The 20,185-nt window shown below is 37.6% G+C and overlaps 1 protein-coding gene across 16 annotated transcripts in view; it reads right to left on the minus strand.

Annotated features, from left to right (window-relative positions):
• TENM2 (teneurin transmembrane protein 2) overlaps window positions 1-20,185 on the minus strand; it is a 617,318-nt gene that overhangs the window by 279,977 nt on the left and 317,156 nt on the right. For 9 of the 16 annotated variants that reach the window (XM_050312365.1, XM_050312378.1, XM_050312376.1 and 6 more), the window contains one exon: window positions 6,150-6,233. The exons of the other annotated variants lie outside the window; for them this stretch is intronic. In XM_050312365.1, coding sequence (XP_050168322.1) covers window positions 6,150-6,233 — 84 coding nt within the window. The remainder of the gene's footprint in view (window positions 1-6,149; window positions 6,234-20,185) is intronic. 16 annotated transcript variants of the gene reach the window in all.

Genomic DNA, 20,185 nt, shown 5'->3' on the forward strand with positions numbered 1-20,185 from the left:
TTCTGAAGCAGCATGAAAACATTTTATCAGATAAGTCTGTCAGTCTTAATGGCAGGAGAAAAACTTTGAAGTTGGTTGAAAATACTGAACTCACTTAGCCCAGTGAGGAAGTGGATATCAAGAAGCGTCCTACGTGACTCAACTTTTCACCCCTGGTTTTTTATCCCAAGCAGATTTATTTCTTCAAATACAAGAAGACCATCCACTACATTTCTATCAAAATACTTGCCCTTCTGAATGCAGCTGTGCATCATCAAAGTAAAAATCTTTAGTAAGTGGAAGGCTTTGCAAGTAACATATTTTACAATAATTTACTGTCTTCATTTCCTCACTCCTTCTCCAAAATAAAAATATAGTGTAATATGTCATATAATCTGTTAGAGGCTATAGAGGTTTTGCCACAGATGCAGATGGAGCTTGGAATAAAGCACCTTTATTTCCAAGTCCACGACCCAAACAAAAGAAAGTTTTTTATAAAAGCAACCTATGGACATTGATAAAAAAATCCCTGCTCTGACTCCCTCCACTTTTTCTGGTATCAGTGGATGTAAGTAACCCCAAACTACACCATTATGGCACCAGTATAAAAAAAATACGTATATAATTTATTTTTTAAATCAGTTCTTCTTGTCTCCCTCGTTATTCAAGTTTCACAGCATACATATGGGTATGAATAAGCAAGGGATTCTTCACCCGAACTCCAGGCACAGCAGCTTGAAAAATGTTGCAGATTAACATAAATGATAATACACGTACAGAAGGCTGTCTTTCAAAGAGATTTGATAATTCATAAATGAAATGTTTACACAGAGCGGGTCAAGCCAAAAGGTTTGTAATATAAGTATTTAACTTATGTAAATCTGTTTATCACTGCTAAGGAACATGGGACGACTTCAAATGCTCACTATCTAATGTAGGCATTTAGAGCAACTTGCATGAATTCTCATTCCAATTTTTAATTACTATGCAGTCTGTGAAGACAAAACTCCAGAGTCAGATTGCTCCTTTTTTTCTTTTATCAGAACAATTAACATTAATCACACATTACTTCACAGGCACTGCTTTTCTACACATTCATTACTAAAATAATAAATTGAATGAAGTTGAGGTAAAAGTATTAAAATAACTACAGGTAGAGATGTTTACCCTTTAACTACTTCTATCAGTATTTCCTCAGCCAGTGTTCGTCAGGAGCTAATGCAAGGCTTCGTTTCTACTCACTATGTTTCAGGACATAATGTTTATATGATGTTGGGGTTTTTTCCAGATGTCGTTTTTTTTCTTAGACCATGTACAGTTTTACAGTTTGCATAACTTATCAAATGTTTTGTGAAACCATAAAATGAGGACAGGGATTTAATACATTTAATATTTGGGATCCAGTAATAAACCGGGTCAAAATAAAAAAACAAAAGGCATCAACATAGATATATATGGTTTAAGTTATAGCACTTAAATACACTCTTCAGTTTCCTGCAAAAGGTTTGTTATTGTTTTCCCTAATCTTTTGTCCACATTTCATCACTGAAGATGCACCTCCACCATACAGCAGATGTGCCATTAACTATTTCTGAAAAAAAGTGAAATAAAATCACCCAGCATGAGAAGGCTATGGAATAAGTCAACACTAGCAGATGGTGTTTATTTTATCACTGGTTGTGTTAAAAATTGCCACCTATTTCATCAGTATCTTGAAGGTAGAAGTTTCATGCAAAAAGTGAAAAAAATTTTTTTTTTTTTTAAGCTGTCACAAAATTCCTTAAAATAACAACTCTTGTTCTCATGGTTTCCAGTTTTTAGGACACAGGAGCTGGGTTTGTAAAATCTGAGATGATCGAGTGTTTTTTAGCAGCTCATTCCTTCATCACACAACCTGGTTTGTTTCGTAAGCAAATTCCAAATGTTTTATTTCTGATACTGGTGGTGTTAAGACAAATTCTGTGATGTTGCTCTTAGGAGAGGCACCTGGTAGAACTGTCAGCTTGTTCTTTAATATGTAAGAGAGTTACTTTACTTTACTTCTCCCTCGGAATTTCCTACGTTCTCGTTATTTTATTTGATCACAAACTTTTGGCTTTGTGGTTTATGTTCTCTGTTTGGTTGTCTCTTAACAAAACAGCAGGAATGAAGAGCAATTGCAAACCCTGGACTCGGCTACGCAAAGAAATCACTGCTGAAATCCCATGATAACCCCAGGTTTTGCTCATGTAGTTTTAAAAGAATTTCCATTAGAATGTGAACCTGAAAAACATCCCAGAAATGCAAACTCATCTAATCCTCAGTAAGGTAAATCCCCAATGAAAGCAGCCAAGTGAACTAAATTCCTCACTACTGTGATTTAAAGAGAATTATTATCAATGCTTTCCACAGTATCAATACACTTTAGTTAAAAGCAATTTTCAACAAAGCAAAAGAACTTGTTTATATGTGAAGGCTACTGCACATCAGTCTACCCTTCTCACTGATGACATCAGATACACCATAGAGAGATCATCCTCCTAAATCCATCCTCCCTACACACCAGTTGTGTTTTGTCGCTGCATGTCATAGGCCTAGGATAAAATCCAATTAATTTTCTTCCCCCTGAAAAGGCTTAATTCCTATCTTCATCAAATTACAGTTCCACAGGTGACATCCCAGTGTTACTTTACGCCCTTCCTCGCACAGATCTGCGAGACACCTGCATGCTTGCTGCAACAACACACCAAATCCCCAGCTTGACAGCTCCAGTCATTCCCACAGGTTTGGTATTGACAGCTTTGTACAGGAACTCAGAGACCATGGACTCCACTGCACCGCCTGGACTTGCATCATCCCAATTTACTCGAGATCATCCTGCTGAAGCAAAGAGCAAAGGTGATTAAAGCACACTGCAAAGTGAACCAGGAGGTAGGAAATGGCACAGTGAGGCTGCCTGGAGTGCTCTGTTCGTGCACTGCAATGTATTTTCATCACCTGACTGAATCCTTTCACCCCCCCGTCAAGCCTTGTATTGCATTGAGCATCCAGGTTGACTTGCACCCACACTGTACCAGGGACTGACCCCTTTCCCTTGTCATTTAATAAGAACAGTGCTCTCAGTGCCATATTCAAATCACACTCCAAGCAGTACACCACTGCATTGCTTTTTCTTTTATATTTTACTCAACATTATACCACCTGAATGCTTTAAAAGCATTAATGATTCCAATACATCTCTGAACTTTTCTTACATTATTTTAGAGCTCGAAAAGGAAACCAAGGGTGGTCTTGTTCTTTTGTTTGATTTTGTTTTTCATTCTGAATGCTTAGTACGAGATAGATCTGAGATATTTTGGGGTGTTGTTTTGTTTTGTTTGTTTGTTTGTTTTGTCTGTTGTATTTTTTTAATCTACTAGGAATTCTTCTCCCAGGAAAGTATTACTCAGAGCAGGTGAGATTCAGGGTTACTCCACATAGTAGGTAGGGGAGATACTTTTTCTGTGGAACACCTGAATTCTTTTTTCCTTCCAGCATCTGAACACGGATCTGACAACAATCCCTCTGCCTGTATTTCTGAAGCACTGGCCATTCTAATATCCATGTTCAGCACTTAACCTCCTTTTTTTCCAAAACCTCTTGGTCTGCACCAGCAGCATCTTCCTCTTTAGTAAGGCAAGGGCTGAGCAGATCAAGAAACCCAACATTTCATTAGAACACAGCAGAGCAACCCATCCACTGGAGGAGCACACAGGATAACTGGGTGCCTTACAAATGCAAAGTCTGAGGGCTCTACTCCTGGTGACACAGAGAGTCCTCTTCTGTTGACACAACACACACAGGGAAAGATTTGCAACACTATTTGGATGCATTCTCAGCCAGATGAGGCTTTAAACCAAGGTTAGTGCCATCTGTCTGGGTTTGGCAGCAACCAGATTGATGTAAAAAATGCTGTGGCACCGTTTAAAAGGGGCAGAGATAAAGCTTGCTTTTGGTCAATTGCCCTGAATTATTAACATAATAGATTTGGCTGATATCAGTGCCAGTCAGCACATCAGAATCTGGGGCTATAATCTCACTGCACCTTTCTAACCACACTTAGAGCATGCAGATTACCAGCAGGAAGTTTTTCTGTTGCTTGTCTCAGTTCAATTATTTTCTTAAATGCATGTTTACTGTCAAGCCAGAGGTAAGAATTAATACTATTACGTATTTTTGAGTTAAAATATAGTTATTATTACATTCTAAAATTCTTAATTTCTAGAGCTCTGAACAAGCACAGTACCAAAAGCTAAAAGCAACATAACAATCACATTTGAATTGGGAAGGGTATCAGGTTGTCAGGGAAAATAACTAAACCAAAGAGAAACAATATTTGATGGAAAGCTTCAAAGCTTCACGTAAGAGAAGACACTGTTCACTTGGATGCAATGTGTTAGGCAAAACCTTCCTGTGATCCTGGAAAATGCTCTCAAGTGTTATTCTTTGAGATTTAGAACAGTCTAGAGAGTATAACCCACTCATTTCACCTGTGCCAAAATCCCTGCAGCAACACCAATAACCATGATGTCTCAAAAATGCAGAGATATGTACAAGACCATTTCCACTCCTTATTAATTTCATCTTTATTACCAACCATCTACATACCACCTTGGGTAGTTTTTAGCATTATACATCAGCATTATGGAAATTTAATTCCTCTACCAAATGCTCTGGCTCCCACTCCTCTAAGAAGCATGGAAAGACAACACACAGTCCTTATCTCCAGTTTGAAAACACACTGAGCACTTGTGAACTGCATTAACTGTGCACGGTCACAGATGCTCAGGACTTTCCAGAATTTCACTTAAGAAACTGTCCCAGTATTTGTTCAGACACTGTTTGAGATTCAAAGAATGATGCCATTCACTAGTTTTTGCCAACAATCAAGCAACTACTTTATCAGAAAATAAAGCTGAGGGTGATGAGAAAACCTTGGTTTCAGTCCCATATAAATATCAAGCAAGCACAACATTATTCCTGGTTAGGGCCCTCATTTTGCAGAGCATTTACTTAAGTGCTTAAATGAAAAACCCAAATGGAAAGGTATCTTTCAATTATGTGCTAGGTCACAGGTGCAATGGAAGGAAAGAATGAAATAACAAAATACATCTTTCATCTCGTTAGGCAGTCAAATGCAAGGTAAAAATTGCAGTGTTGAGGACAAAAGACTGTTTTAAAATAGCTCTTGCTAATTTATTAAGGGCACATGCTGATACTATAGTTAGTATAAGTGCAGATATCTAATGAATGAAAAACCTTTTTGAATTCAAGAAATGTCAAGATTAAGATGTCACTGAGTCATCTTCATACTAAAATCCCTTAAGATGCCTTTAGATTTATATTACTGCAGCTTGGCATTTTTATCTTTTGTGGGCTTTTTTGTCCAAAGGAGTTTTGCTCTCAGGGAAACAAAAGGTATGCAGGTGTGTGAGGAGGAGTGGTACTTAAAAAACCTCCATCTATCCATGAGGTGATTCCCTGCAAAAACCAAAACCACCAACACAACTCCCTGATAGTTTTGCACGGCCCCAAAGATACAGAACTTCAGTGACACATCAAGCGTGATGGTCTGAATGTGAGACTCTTAGATCCAAAGAAATTACAAAGTAAGACTGAAGACAAACAGAGTTAGCACTACATTTTTCATTCCAAAGTCAGATTCAAGAATCTCTGAAGAAACACATATCACATGCAAGCTTTGACCAATGGAATACAATGTATCTGATTGCCTTTGTGAAAATATTGCTGGATACAGGTACTAGATTGCTTTGAAATGATGCCTGTGTGTATCCATATCCAGCATCTCTCACATGTCTTAGCTCTCCTTGGAATGACATGGAGCAACATCAGCTCAGGGAAAACAGCTCCTTCAGTGAAAACTCCCAGTAAAAAAACCCACCCCTAATTAGTTCAATCAAACCAGGGAGGTAATATTCAACAATGAAATAGAAATAAGGAGTAAAGAGAGATCAGGTTTATTCAACAGAATATAAAATACCCAGAGGGAAACAACAAACAAAGAAAGAAATCCCACAACACATAATAAGCAGAACATAAACAGAACGAGATTAATCACTGCACGACACACAAGTTCTAAACTAGGTTCTAAGTGTACAAGAAATAGAGTTTAAGCAAAATAAAAACCTTACGTATGAGAGAGTTCTTTGTCTCAGCCAGCTGCTGCCAGCTTGTCTGTCTGTCTTTCAATTTCTCAGAAAGGTGTGTGTGAAAATCTAAATGAAATAAAACAAATAACATTTTAGAGATGGCTCTCCTCCTTTTCCTCCATTCCATTCACCTTTGGTGCAATACAGTCAATAGAGTGTTTCACCTCCTCCCACCCAGTGCATTCCTCAATAACAAAAAAATACATTCCTCATTATTATCTGAGAATTCTGTTATCTTGTTATCAATGACACATAAAAAGGCACATTGAGTAGCAGTAGTTTGGTGCAATCTTGCATTGCAGGAGGTCCATAAACCCACTGTGGGCATCTTTAACCACAAAAAGGATTGAGTGCCTAAAAATCTGTCTGATGTGTGTTAGAATTTAACCTGAAGGCCAGGAGATTTTCCATACATGCTACATCATCCTAACTTATTTTCAGTGTACTATCCATTGCTCCTATAGCCAACCATGTAACAATATATCATTCTAAAAGATATTTTTTGTTATCTAAACCTAAACTTTTAAGATACATTTGGAAAAGGGACACTTTCAGATGAAATAGATCACTTCTTCCATGTTTATTGCAGCAGTATGATGACTTTTACCTTGACTAACAACATAATCAGGCTCATTCTGCTGCATCTCAGCTAGACAGAAACCAGAGAAACTCCCCTGTTGCAAGGAGAATTCAATTTTATGTCTCATAAAATCTCTCCAGTTTTACAAAAGGAGACTTTAACACATACAAAAGAACTCCAAAACACGAACCTCCCTTTAAGTTTTAAATCATCTCTCTCTTTGACTAAAACCAACTAACTCAAATCATCCTGGATTTTGAAAACGTGAAGTAATCAGGGAGTCATTTAACATTTGAAAAGCACAAAATCAATTGAAAATTATTACTGAATTTCATAATAACATCAGGAGAGTTTTCAGATGTAGTAAACAGGAAACATAAACCCTATTTTTATTTATTTACATGGTTTTCCTCACACAAAACAGCAAGACAAGAAGCCTAATAATGAATGTACAATTGCTCCACTTTTTGCTGTTCTCTAAGTCTTCATTGAGAAAGAAATAATTTTACTTGGTACAACTCAGTCTCAAATCCTTCATAACTTTTATAAGATAACAACTTAATCTTGCACTGAAGACTCACACAAATCAACAGTGAAAATGTGTTCTGTGTACCATTATATGCAAAGAAAAAAAGGTAACACATTGACACTTATAGATATAAAAAGAGCTGATCAAAACAACAGAAAATAAACCACTTTGCACGCTAAAGATATAAAGACAACACATGAGCCATTAGGAGAACAAATGTTTTGCTGCAACAGAAATAATGTGAAAGAATGACAGCTCCTGAGCCTTAGATCCCTAACTTGGGGGGGAAAGGAATTTCAAGGAACAAGTTACAAACGATTAAAATCAGACAGAGTTTACAAACCAGTTAAATGTCTCCTTGGCACATGTGAAATTCAATTTTTAAGTGGTATGACTAAATGCTTTTGATGATGCAGACTTTTGATTTAAAGCAAGGAAGGAAAATGAGATTTTCAGCAACATTTCACTTATCAAGATAGTGAAGTTATCTAATGCTTCACTATCTTATCAAGAAAGACAATTCAAAGAACAATAGGCAGATGAAGTGAAGATATGTGAAGGGTAGAGCAGAATGAGTATCAATATAAAACTGAAAATTAAGAAAAAATATTGCCCATTTCTTCATTTGGTATTACCAGCAAGTTGGTATTATTTTCATGTTTTAAAAATAATTAATTTCAAGTCAACACATGCATATGTCAAAAAGGAACTCATGGAATTGTTTCACTAAGCTTTTTTTATCCCTATTCCTGTTTTATGTGAAAAAAGGGACAAATTCTTAAATACAGCACAATTCTTCTGTGGTACTTAGAGTTGAATCAAAGCATTTTAGTAGTCTGCAATTTTACAATTTCTGTTATATCACATCCTGTAACGTGCAAAGCTTTGAAACCTTTCCTGTCTCTCTTTTTGCTTTAATACAAGTTTTGCTTTTATTTCTCTTCCAAGAGGAAAACCAGAATTAATCCACCAACAGCTCATCTATTGACATTTTACCACATTACCCTTTAAGCTTGTGTATGTTCCTTCATCTGTTTTCTCTCTCACCTGCCTGTGGCCACCCTGGGATATTTGATCCTTACCCAGGATACAGAGGAGGACAACAAACTGCTCACACAAGCAAGCTGAGCCATCCCTTTTTTATGTGAAACACCTAAAACCAACAGCTAAAACATCAGTTTACAGGCTCTGTTTCTCCAACAACTTAAAAAAAAAAAAAAAAAAAAAAGGAGAGAAATTTGTTACCAATACCCAAAGGAAAGGATATTTAAATGTTGAGACACTCTAAAATAGTGTCACCTGAAGGGAAGGCTCCACTGGCATTACCTTCCTTTGACACTCACAGGGAGTTAAACCTAATTGCATTTAGGGTTATCTCTAGCAGCTACACTTGGAATCAACCATCCTCATGAGGACTATTGTTCTAACTAATCTACTTATTAGGCTTTTATTCAGATTTAGAGCAGTCTTTTATAAAAAAAATATCTCAAAGGGATAGTAATGGATTTTGCAATTATCACAGAGGATGGAATAGACTATGACCTACAATCTTTGGCCTTGCCAAAAATTAGGGAAAAAAAATCTTTTGTAAGTAAATCTTTAGATTTTTAAGTTAATTTTAGTCCCTACCAGACAGCACAGTTACATCTGTGTGAATTTCCTGTGTCCTGCTATACATTCCCCTAAAACACAACCCCCCAGTGCCCACAGATCCTTTTGTTCTTACAGTCACTGGCAGGGAGAAAGAAACCTGCTTTCTGTACTTGACTTTCAAAGATGAATGAGTAGCAGTTCTCAGCTTGCTGTCTCGAGTCCCACTTTAAGTTAAAAATCAATGCTGATACAGGTCTTTTTAAACAACAGTACAAATACCAGCAACACATTTGACAGCTGAGCAAACAGCTACTGCAGTTCCTGACCCGGTGTCCTGTGAGGCACATGAGGTTGGGAATAACTGCTTGCCTTCTGCATTGTTCAAACTCATTTTCTTAAGTCCTGGTTCATCTTTTTGAGCTGGCCTAGCAACCACTCATACCTCTCACCCACCCAGGAACCAGCCCCAGCCCCAGCCCCATTTCTTCTTCCTTTCTTCCCCATCCCCAGTTTTCTTCCTTTGGAATTTTTCCCTTCTCAGTGCTGTCTGAATGGATTCTTCCAAATATGTACTACGAATTTTCAACCTCATTAGTTCACAGGTATTCTGGCATTTCACTGTTCAGCATTTCCCAACAGGGCATCACTAACAGCTTGGCTACCAATCCCATAATATGTGCTCCACCCTTTAAGATGATTGCAAATTTTTATGGTTGGTTGGTCTGGGAGGGTTTTTTTGGACATATGAAAACTTCCTTGCATTTTATAAGACTTGCTTCCTCCACCCATAATTCTTACGCTTCTTTGTCAACATTTATCTAGAAAATAACTGTGGAACTTTAAATATGACCAGAGCCTAAACATCCTCCTAAGCTCTGTTCTCATTTCCCCTCTTCTATTTATCACAGTGGCATAACCAAATTTTTACTGGCAGTAAACAATAAAAAGATTGTTTATTTTAGAAAGTAGTGCTTCAGAAGCATTGGAAAAAAAAAGTCTTACAAATAAACTCCCTGAATTTCTCAAGCTGCTTCCCCTCCCTTCCAATATTTGCACAAAACCATCCACAACAAACACTTGCTCCATTCCCATCTTGCCCCAGCTGTCTGATTTCCTCTCTACTGAGCACCCTCTGTGAGCAGAAGCTGCTCCTCTGTCACTGCCTCAGTATATTTTCATTGCTATTCACTCACCACTTACTGATGATCATTATGTTTTTTGATGAAGAGGACAAACCCCATAACAACTGACAGAACACCACGCAGGTCAATGCTCTACTTTATCCTCAAATAACCTTTTTTTACTGTTGTTGTTGGTTTTTTTCCATCACATTCTGCCATAATACTTCAGACCAAGCCTAGTGGACAGACCAAAACATGTGGTACCTCAACCTCCACACACCTCATTGCCAGAGTTAAACTATGATTGTGAAAAAATCAGGGGAAAAAAAAAGTCAGTCACGTAAAACTTATGTACAAAAGCATGGGAACACAAACTGTTCTGCAACAAAAAGGCCACTCAACTTTTCTTTTCCTGCATTGTCTTGACAGAATTACTTTCTGCTCTATTACTCTATTATTTTCTACTGCACATTTTGTATCCAATGTTTTGTTTGATCTTGTACAAAAGTTGTGTTCATTTTTCTCTCCTCTGAAGCACAATCAACAAGTCAATTAAACTTAAAAAGCTTTACCTGCATCGTATACTGGCAGCTCTCAAGCAGAATTATTCTCCCATACAAAAACACCCACAAGACACATTTAAGTGTATACTTTCACAAAATATCTTAGCACAACACCAAATCTTCATGCAGGAATCACAAACACTACATAGCAAAAATGCTCTAATACAGTTCAACCACATCTAAAAGAGTCTTATAGTTCAGTGAACTCAATGGTAATTACATCATTTTCCTTCTCCTCAGCCTACCAAAGATGAGGTTACAAAAAAGGGGAGTCTGAAGAATTTTCTCCTCAATTTAAGACTTTCTAAATATTATCAAACATGACCAGCAACAGATCTGCTGTACCAGGAGCTGGATTTTCCAAGCACATTGTCCATGCCTTTCATACAGGATAAAGTAAGCAATTTAGCCACGTTAGAGACAACAGCACGGGACTTAAAATGACAAATACTTATAAATCGTGTTTTCATTTCCTATGGACTACTGAAAGCACTGGGATGTATTTGTTCCATAAGTATCTCAGGGACATACATAATTCAGACCAGCACTTAGCAGAGTGCATAGATGTGTCTGCTTCTTTGTGCACGACTCTGCTACATTTAAGAACTCAAAGTGAACTGAAATTAAATTTCAAGTGGATTTCTATAAGTCCAATGAAATGGGTTTTACTATTCTTATTTCCAAAAAGAATTAAAGAAAGGCCCTCATAAGTCCAAATGGTTATGTCTGTGTAGGAGTGTCAGTCAGTCTCACAATACCACTTTAAGATCATGCCACTACATCACTGGTAATTTGGAAGAATCTTCTCAAACACCCCTGAACAGCCAAGCTCTACCATCTGAAATATTCATAATTCAACGTGGTCATTGACTCACATAAAAAGAAAAAAAAAACTCCCACTGAAACTTTGCAACATTTTTTGTTCTTCCTCGTGCTGTTCCCTTCTGGTTTTGTTTTGCTTTGCCTTTTGAAGTAAAGGTCAATTTAACAACTATTACTTCACGCTGCTGGGAATGGTTTAGTATCCCCACACAGACCAATGACTCAGGTACGAGTCATATCTTCATAATTTATAAAATCCTAAGTCACCATTCTCAGGGGCATACTTTATTAAAAATTAAGAAAAGGTTCTCAGTCTCAAGCAGAAACCAAAGGTTCTCTAGAGTTGCCTTCTTTCTTGAATACCTTTTCCATGCAAGTCTTTCTCACAAGCACCACTTAGGTCAGCCTCTGACCAGTGACCAGGTTTTAGATCAAAACCTTGACACCTGGAAAGAGCAGTAACCCTTTTACAAAGTGATTTTTCAAATTTAGATATTTAAAAAAATAAAATAAGTCTCCAAACCTGATATCATTACATGAACATGGTGACAAAATTCAGATTAATCAAGTTTTACACCAAAGTGGTCAGGTACAAAGCTTAAAATATAGAGAAGATTAGATGCATTGTACTGCCACCAATCAGCACTTCAATTAAAGCACCCACTGCTGTTTCTCATCACTTTTGGCAGCACACAAAACTGCATCAATAAAAGCTTTGTAGAGAAGGCTAAAAAGAGTTTGAATTCTAAAAGTAATTCCTTAGAAAGAACTCGTCTCCTTATTGCGGGATAAATATTTTTCAGCTTGAAAGTATAAAGAACGGATAAGTCAACCAGAAAAACTTATCTGCCCATACTAATTTCCTGCTTCTTTTGTAAAACAAGGGAATAAACTCCAATTAACTGCTCTTGATAAGATTGTCCTTGTTTTCATTCATCAGCTAATGTCAGCAGAACGGAGCACTGTGACAGCTGTGAAAGGGATTCATAAAACAAAGGAAAGAAGGTTTTCCACTACAAGGCTGCAATTCTAATGTCACTAAATTAGAATCATCACGTGTTGGGTGTTGTGTCACCCTGCCCCTCCTCCAAAAACAAACAAACAAAAAAGCAGATCACCAAAAAACTATTTGTTCTGTCCAAAAAACATTACAAAGCCAAGACACGTGGACAATAAAGGTAAGAAGGACCAAAGTGCTACCACGTTAGTGACATATCGGGCATCTTCTCCAACAACCTGAACGTTCCACAGGTGCTACAACGTCCTGCCTCGAACACTGTGGCTCATTTAAAATCAAGCCTGTCCCTAAAAATACAAAGGAAGTGATTGAGATCAGTGTTCTAGCAATAGCAAAGCCTCACAAAACAAAACAAAGAAGCTCTTGAAGTAATAACTTCAGCACCTGTCTTCCTCATTAAGCAGTTATGTTCTTGGTTGTTAAGAATTATTGTTTGCTTTCAAATTGTTGTGGCAAGTTAATTAATTGATGAGCGTCAACCACCTTTAGACCTACTTTTCCTTCCTGATCTGTCTTGTCTTTCTACAGCAAGTTCCATTAGTGAAAAAAATAAAATCAAATTACAGTTTTCAAGTAATTTAGCTGGTAAAACTAATTTGTCATCTGTGCCTGTAAACAATTTTGAAGAACTAAGAACTGACACACAATTAAAAAAAAAAAAAAAAAAGACAAGCTTACTGCTTTAGTGTGTTTTTTACTGGGGAAAACAATAGGAAGGACTAGATTTCAATCTCAAATTTTATCCACTATCTGTTCAGCCTGTATAATGAAATCACCTACAGCTTTGAAACAAAACTGTTCTCAGTACTTTCTGATAAAGAAGGTAAGTACAACCTGTAGCGAGTCACACCAAGGATATTTTATCACTTCTCTACCCTAGGGAAAAGTATAATACTAGAACATGAGGATAATACTCAAGAATATCCTCTGTAACTCCACGAGCTTGTCTCTCAGATTTCCTGAAAGTTTGATTCCATGGCTCTGGTTGGATATTTCTTCCATCAGTTTCTCAAGTCTGGAAATACTAACAATTTACACAGGTTCAGAGCCAAAGTCCAGGGACAAGCAGTCCAACAGCTACCCTGAATGCTTGTGATGCAGAATTTGCTCATTCTGGATCTGCCATTTGCTAGTTTGATGTTGGATAGTTCCCACACAGGTAAAAAGGAGTGAACAGTCATTCCTTATTCATATTCTTCATGTCACTCACAACTGGAGACTCCAGATCATCTCACTGGTTGTTTTATACCACAGAATATTCAACTGTTAAATTCATTCTTCACAAGGAATCCATGCCATCCTTGGCTAACCCATCTCACTGGCTCTTATCCTTTGCAGTTCTGTTATATCCCTCGTTAAAGGAAAGAATGAGAATTCAACATGTTGTTCAATGTATGGAATTTCCACACATTTATACAGTGGCACTGACAATATTTTCTGGTTTTTAACTTTAAATAAACTTTCCACTGGTTCCTCTTGTTTGTTGTAAGAGAAGAGTTGTTTGCATTACTGTAATATCCCATGGATAGCCTTTCACAGGACAGTCCACTGCTGCACTAACAACTTCCCTGAGCTGTAATACACAATCCAGAGCCCATCATATTTCCTCAACAACGTCACCTGCTGTTCTCTATCCCACCCATTCACACTGTGAGTCTTCTTAAGGAAATTTTCAATACCTTTGTCATCACTACACTGGCACACAGAAAACACTCACTTCTGAGTTTCTGTTTTGCAGCTCTTTAAAAAAAAAAAATCACCAAAGTTAAGTTTGTCCCATGAACAGAACAACAATAAATTCACACCATAAGGACTCTACCCAAACCAAGCAGGTCCCAGATGAGACAGAAGAATTGCCTGGACAACACAGACACGCACAAACACAGCCCAGGTCTGTGCTGTGCACAGTCACAGAGAAAGCATCACACACACTGGCTCCAAAGGGATAATGGTCTGGAGCAAATGAGCATGACTGCTTTCTACATGTACCAGAAGGATATTTATGATGTGACAAACATTGCAATATATTCTATTTAAGCTGCAAATACCGAGTAATGCTGAGATTGACCCAGTTTCCTGCTCATTGTAAGTGTATTTTTAGTTATTCCTTGTTGATTTATGTTTTCATTAAAACCTGAGGGATATGTGCTTTTGAAGTGTGCTGGAGAATGAGTGGAGAGATGATGCTTTCCAAAGAATGCCCAGGCATTTTCCCCAAATGTTGCCTGTCTCTTCAAATCACATGTCAAGTAGGAGCTCAACTCAAGAGCAAATCAGCATCATTTGTTTACCTCTATCTTATCTTTCCTTCACAGGAATTTAAATGCAAATGTAAAATAGAACAAACACCAACAAATGCATTGACTGGCAGTGCAGTCTAATGACTACAATCAGCACAGGCCACTGTGCTCTGCTCACTGCCACAGCACTCAGCAGTCAATTCTACCCGTGTCCCATAACTTCCTTTTGCAACTGAATTTAGAAAGAAGTGCTCTGAAAATCATCCCAGTGTTTACACAGGAGTGATGTAATGAATTCCCAAATTCTGTGGAATGACATATTTTATGTAGACAATTAAGGAGATTGTATTGGTTTGAAATAGAACAGACAATCCACCTAAGGAAAGAGCCCTCTGAGTGCCTCCAATCGTGCAGAAGACTTATTAGAAGGGTTTTCTTTTTGGAGAATAATAAGCTTAATTTGCTGTAAATGGAATCTAATTGTTCTCAGACCAGAAATGTAAAGTCAGGGAAAGCAGGTCCACTGTTGTTGGTTCTTTCTTTAGTATCAAAATGGACCAAAAACCTTCACAATTTATGTATGGACTCCAGAAGTTCAGAGAAATCCATAGCTGATTTTTTTTGTTGTTGTTTTGCCCCTTCTCTATCACTGAATTAAGTTACAACATTAGATTTCTGTGTAATAAACAAGCACAAAATATTGCATAATGACCCAGCTTCAAACAAAGCCTCAACTGCAGTAATGATCTTGATAATTATATCAGGACAGTCTAGGTTCCCTTACAGCTATTTTTCAAATTTAAAGAGAGTTATGTGCATGATGACAGCTCTGTGTGCTCATAAGACTACACTTACTTCATCCTGTCTGCTCTCACATGCTCCAGAAATTCAGTTTTAAGCTGCAGTTTTCAAGTATTTTGTCAATCACAGTTTATCAAATGCATTCTGCTAAGGCAGCTGTCAGGACAAGATTCAGCAGTGACAAGCTGTCTCAGCTCCTGTTCATTCTACCCTGAAGTCACCAACTCTTATTTTTATCTCTGAGGAGGAGAAATACTCTGGCTAGAAAAGGCTCTACCTGTTCTCTAAACAGGCAGTTGAGTCACTGTGTTGGCAAAGCTCCTGATCAACAGAACGAGGAGTACCAATAAATTCTCAGCAGCCCCTTTATGCTCACTTTTTCCTTATCACGAGTGTTATTCTGAAAACATCACTGGCACTCTGCACACAGAGGTGATTGAGCACAAAGGCACAGTGCAGGTTGTCAATTTATCCTGAAAGAGCCTCTAGTAGATAGATAAAAGCCATCTAAACCATAGCACAAGGCAGTGCTGTTACACAGAAACCTCCAAACTCCCCACAAAACATTCCAGAAAAAAGATCTGCCCTCTGTTAGACACATGCAAAATGATGACATCATTGATGACCATTTGTGTACACAGTGAAGGATCAGTGCATACTGAAGTATTTTCTTATAAATCCTGGCAATTAAAAACTTCATGGTCTCTTATTCTCTAGAAATGATATCTCATAAAGGCTAAAAGTGGGATTATGCCTTTTAGCATGAACTGTGTTGGCTATATTACCTAAAAGGACATTCACTTAAAATGACAAATCACGACTGGGGAAAAAAAGTATAAATCAGATTTTCTCCTCCTCCACAAACATTATCATGGAAATGCCATATGCATAAGACAGTTCACACTTTATCTCCAGATATTTTAGATGATCAAAATGATGCCTTTTGATCCTATACATGGTCTGTTGTGGGATGAAGGAGGAAGTTTGAAAAGCAGATCCAGTGTTAATCTACATCAAACCCTCCTGCTTTTAAGAGAACAGAATGAAGAAAGTTTCAGTCTTCATTAAAAGAAGAAGCAAGAAAAAGGCCAAGTCGTGACTTGAACTGTAGAAGTGTTAAATTATATTTGAAACAGGCTGACATTTGAAAATTTTCAATGGTTGTCCATCTTTTAAGTGGCCATCATCGTCCATAAATGCCATATAAAAAGGAACAAAGCAATAAATGGGTCAGAGTTGTCTCAAAACTTAGAGACAAATCATTAGGATGTGAACAGGATATGAACACTGCATCTCACTGCCAATCCTAGAATGAGAGAAGGTAGAAACAGAGCTGGAGGCAAGAGCAGTGATGCAGGAGGAATCATCAAATGAGAGAATTTAAGCTTCATTTATACCCTCTAACTTCAAATAGTTTGCATAAAAATATTGGAACAGGTGAGCAAGGGCTTTTTGCTATTTTAAAACTTGGATATCTGTGACAATAGTGCAGATGATGTTCAGAGTTCAAAACAAACAGGTTATTTCTATATATATGGTAAGCCTAAAAATTTTTTTGAAATACAAATACACACAAGGATGACCTTAGATGTAAATAGAAATCTCAGTCCCAAGTTTAGATGTCCACATAAAAGCTGCACCTCGTGTTCACAGCTCGTTTCCCTGGTTAAAAACTGCTAAAAGAGGAACCACATCAGTAATTTCTGCCTGTTCATTGCACACTCCGTGCTCACACATCATGGAGCAACAAACTGCAAAACCTTAAGGAAAATTTGGAGTAGGAGACTTGAAAAGACAAACACACAACTTAACTGGTTACAATTCTGTTGGGAAAAAACTAAAAAAAAAGTCTCAAAAGCTGCAAGGGCCAAGAATCAAAAAGGACTGTCCCGAAGAAATAAATTCAGATTGTAACAGGTGCAGCTGAGCATTTTATCCTTTCAAGGCAAATACACTGAACACCTCACACCCTTTCAGATGAAGGTTAAATATCATCCCAACACTAAGGCTCCATTTAGGACGAGGCAGGGGAGAGGGTTGGTCCTGTATACAGGTTGTGTTTCCTGTCCTTGCACTCCTGGCATGGCACTCTCTGTGAAAGCTTCTCCCTTCCTTTTGTGCTGGGCACAAATCCTGAACACACCTCTGTGGCTCAGGGATCCCAAGAGTGCACGAGGATGGCAAGCATGCTTCATGCATAAAACGTTCCATGCAAGTTCTACTGAGCCAGCTAATGTAAAAACAAGACAAGAGGTAAGCTTGAGAATGTAATAAAAAGAAATTTCTCATGCCAGAATTTTTTTTTAGACTTTCTTTTTTAAGGAAACCATTGGACCAAGATATACCAGTCTGTGGAAATTATTTTCTGTTTGAATGTGTGTAATATCTTCCAAACAAGAGAAGAAGACACAAAGGCAAGAGAAGACAAATCCAGTGAGTGAACAGGTGACTAGAAACCTGTTATCTCAACAGTGGACAGACTGTGCCCCAGCCCAGCAGTAACCTCTCAATGGTCACTGCTTTTATCCCAACACCTCTGATGCAGCTACCTAGGGACTGAGTGGTCATTAATCTGGGACATTAAATATTTCACCAGTCACCCGTGGCCATGAGCCGTATTCAACCACCTGGGAGTAAAGACATGTATTAGAAAACAGAATTTAAAACCAAATCTTTACTGTATGCAGTTATGTTTATCACTCATAAAACCCAAACAGCTGCTGACCCTGTTCCAACACAGAGAAATGCTGAGCTGTAAAACCAGCACTGTGCTGAAGGAGGGAGCAAACAGAGCTTTGTAATTATGTTTTATAGAGGGAGTTTCAAAATGCACAAAATCACATCTGGACATAAGAATTCTACCAACTAGCGTATCATGACATAATTCACACAATTAGTGATGAAGTAACCAATGGCATTTTAAATAGCCCTTCCCAGCTCAAAGGCTTTTTTAGAATTACTTGGGTTTATTATTTCACCACAAGCATTTGCAACTATTTAAGTTTCCACACACCAAATCCTATTTTTCAGTCACGACAGATATCCCAGATATCCTCTGGCACACGGAGACCACCAGGCCAATCACACCTCTAGCAGTGCTTCACGACAGGGACAACTGCAAGGTGGAACACATCACTTCTGGAAGGTGTGAGTAATGTCCCAGCTGAAGCAGCCTTTTCACAAACTGTATGTCAAAAATCAAGCACTTCAGTTGCAAAATTGCTTCATTAAGCACAACGTAGGCACAGAATTGTGTGGATTACACCTGTGCTTTGGACACGTTGCAATTTAATCCTCAGAAGAGAGTGCAGAAACAACCTTGCTAAAAAAAACAACCCCTTCTTGCATGACTGGGTAACACAAACTGATACAGCAAGGAAAAATGTTGAATTTAAATGTCACTAAGCATGAACAACCCTTGGCTGTGTTAAGGTACGAGTAGTTCAGCCCAGGCAACACTTCACTCTGAGGAGAACTCAAGGCCTGGGATTGAGTATATTCTAGAGCCACTTCCACTACTTTTCCCCAAATTCCTGTTGCATTGTTGCTGGATTCTGAATGTCCAAGCAGTCCACTCACTGCACAGGTACTCAGATTCCATAACACATCACTGGTTTGATGGAAGCAGTGCATAAAGGACCAAAAAGTTTTAAATTCATACCCAGAAGTCACACCCAATGACTTCGAATGGAGAACTGGAATCCTCTTGACTGACTTTTTGAGTAATTGTTTCAACTTATACACAGGATTTTCCACATATCCCATCACCAACAGAATATACTGAGAGAACATCTAAACCAATTCCAGAGCATGTCCAAAAGGAACAAACAGAATAATCCTGTGCTAGACTATTTATGTGTATGTACAGATTCAATGCAGTATTATATGTTACTATATCAGTTCTATTTATTTGACTTATACAGACTCCCCAATTTTATTTCAAGGTGTGCACAGCAAGATTTTTAAAATTATTTTTGTGGACTTAAGTTGTGGATTTTTCCAGAACATCTATGGTGTTCCCTGAGTCTTCACTTAAAACTGTGAGAATAATGGATGTAAGAGGGGACATTCAGGACAGTAACTACATAGCATAGAGCAAATATAATATGTGAATATTGCTACAGTTTCACTTACATTAAATTAGGGTAAAAAGGAAAATTGTATCATCAGAACTATGATACATTGAACTAATTCATCTTCAAATATTAGAAGGAGTAAATTTTCTACTCATTTCCAGTTTTCTAGGAAACCTCTTAACATGTTAATGTATATTGTTAATGTTTATATAGATGTTAATGTTAACGTACTAGTTAATGCATTTTTATACTACACTGTTCTTCACTGTTCCTCATGATTAATAAACATGACGTGTGTTATGCTTATTCCATTTTAAATTTTAATTATCTTGGTTTTCCGAAAAAGAAAGAAAGCATTCTCATGGAACATCAATAAAAATGGTGCAAGTGAGGAATGGTAAAGTGGTGTTGTTACAAACTCTTCTTGCTTGGTTCATCTAAGACAGTTAGATATAGAAATTCAAGGTGATTAAAAAGAATATTTAGGACTGGTTACTCAGAGGTGTTTAATCAAGATGCAGAACATCTGTGCTACTGCAGAAGCACTTCTCCCTTCCAGAAACATCTTTATAATTTAACTAGCCTGAATATTGTTGAACTGCAAGAACTAAAGATAAAGATGATTTTAAAGTTACTCTGAATCAGTTAATTTCTGGTTCTACCTTTCATCACCAA

Source organism: Myiozetetes cayanensis, unplaced genomic scaffold, assembly GCF_022539395.1.
Source record: "Myiozetetes cayanensis isolate MyiCay16 unplaced genomic scaffold, myiCay2020 scf17, whole genome shotgun sequence".
Lineage (NCBI taxonomy): Eukaryota > Metazoa > Chordata > Aves > Passeriformes > Tyrannidae > Myiozetetes > Myiozetetes cayanensis.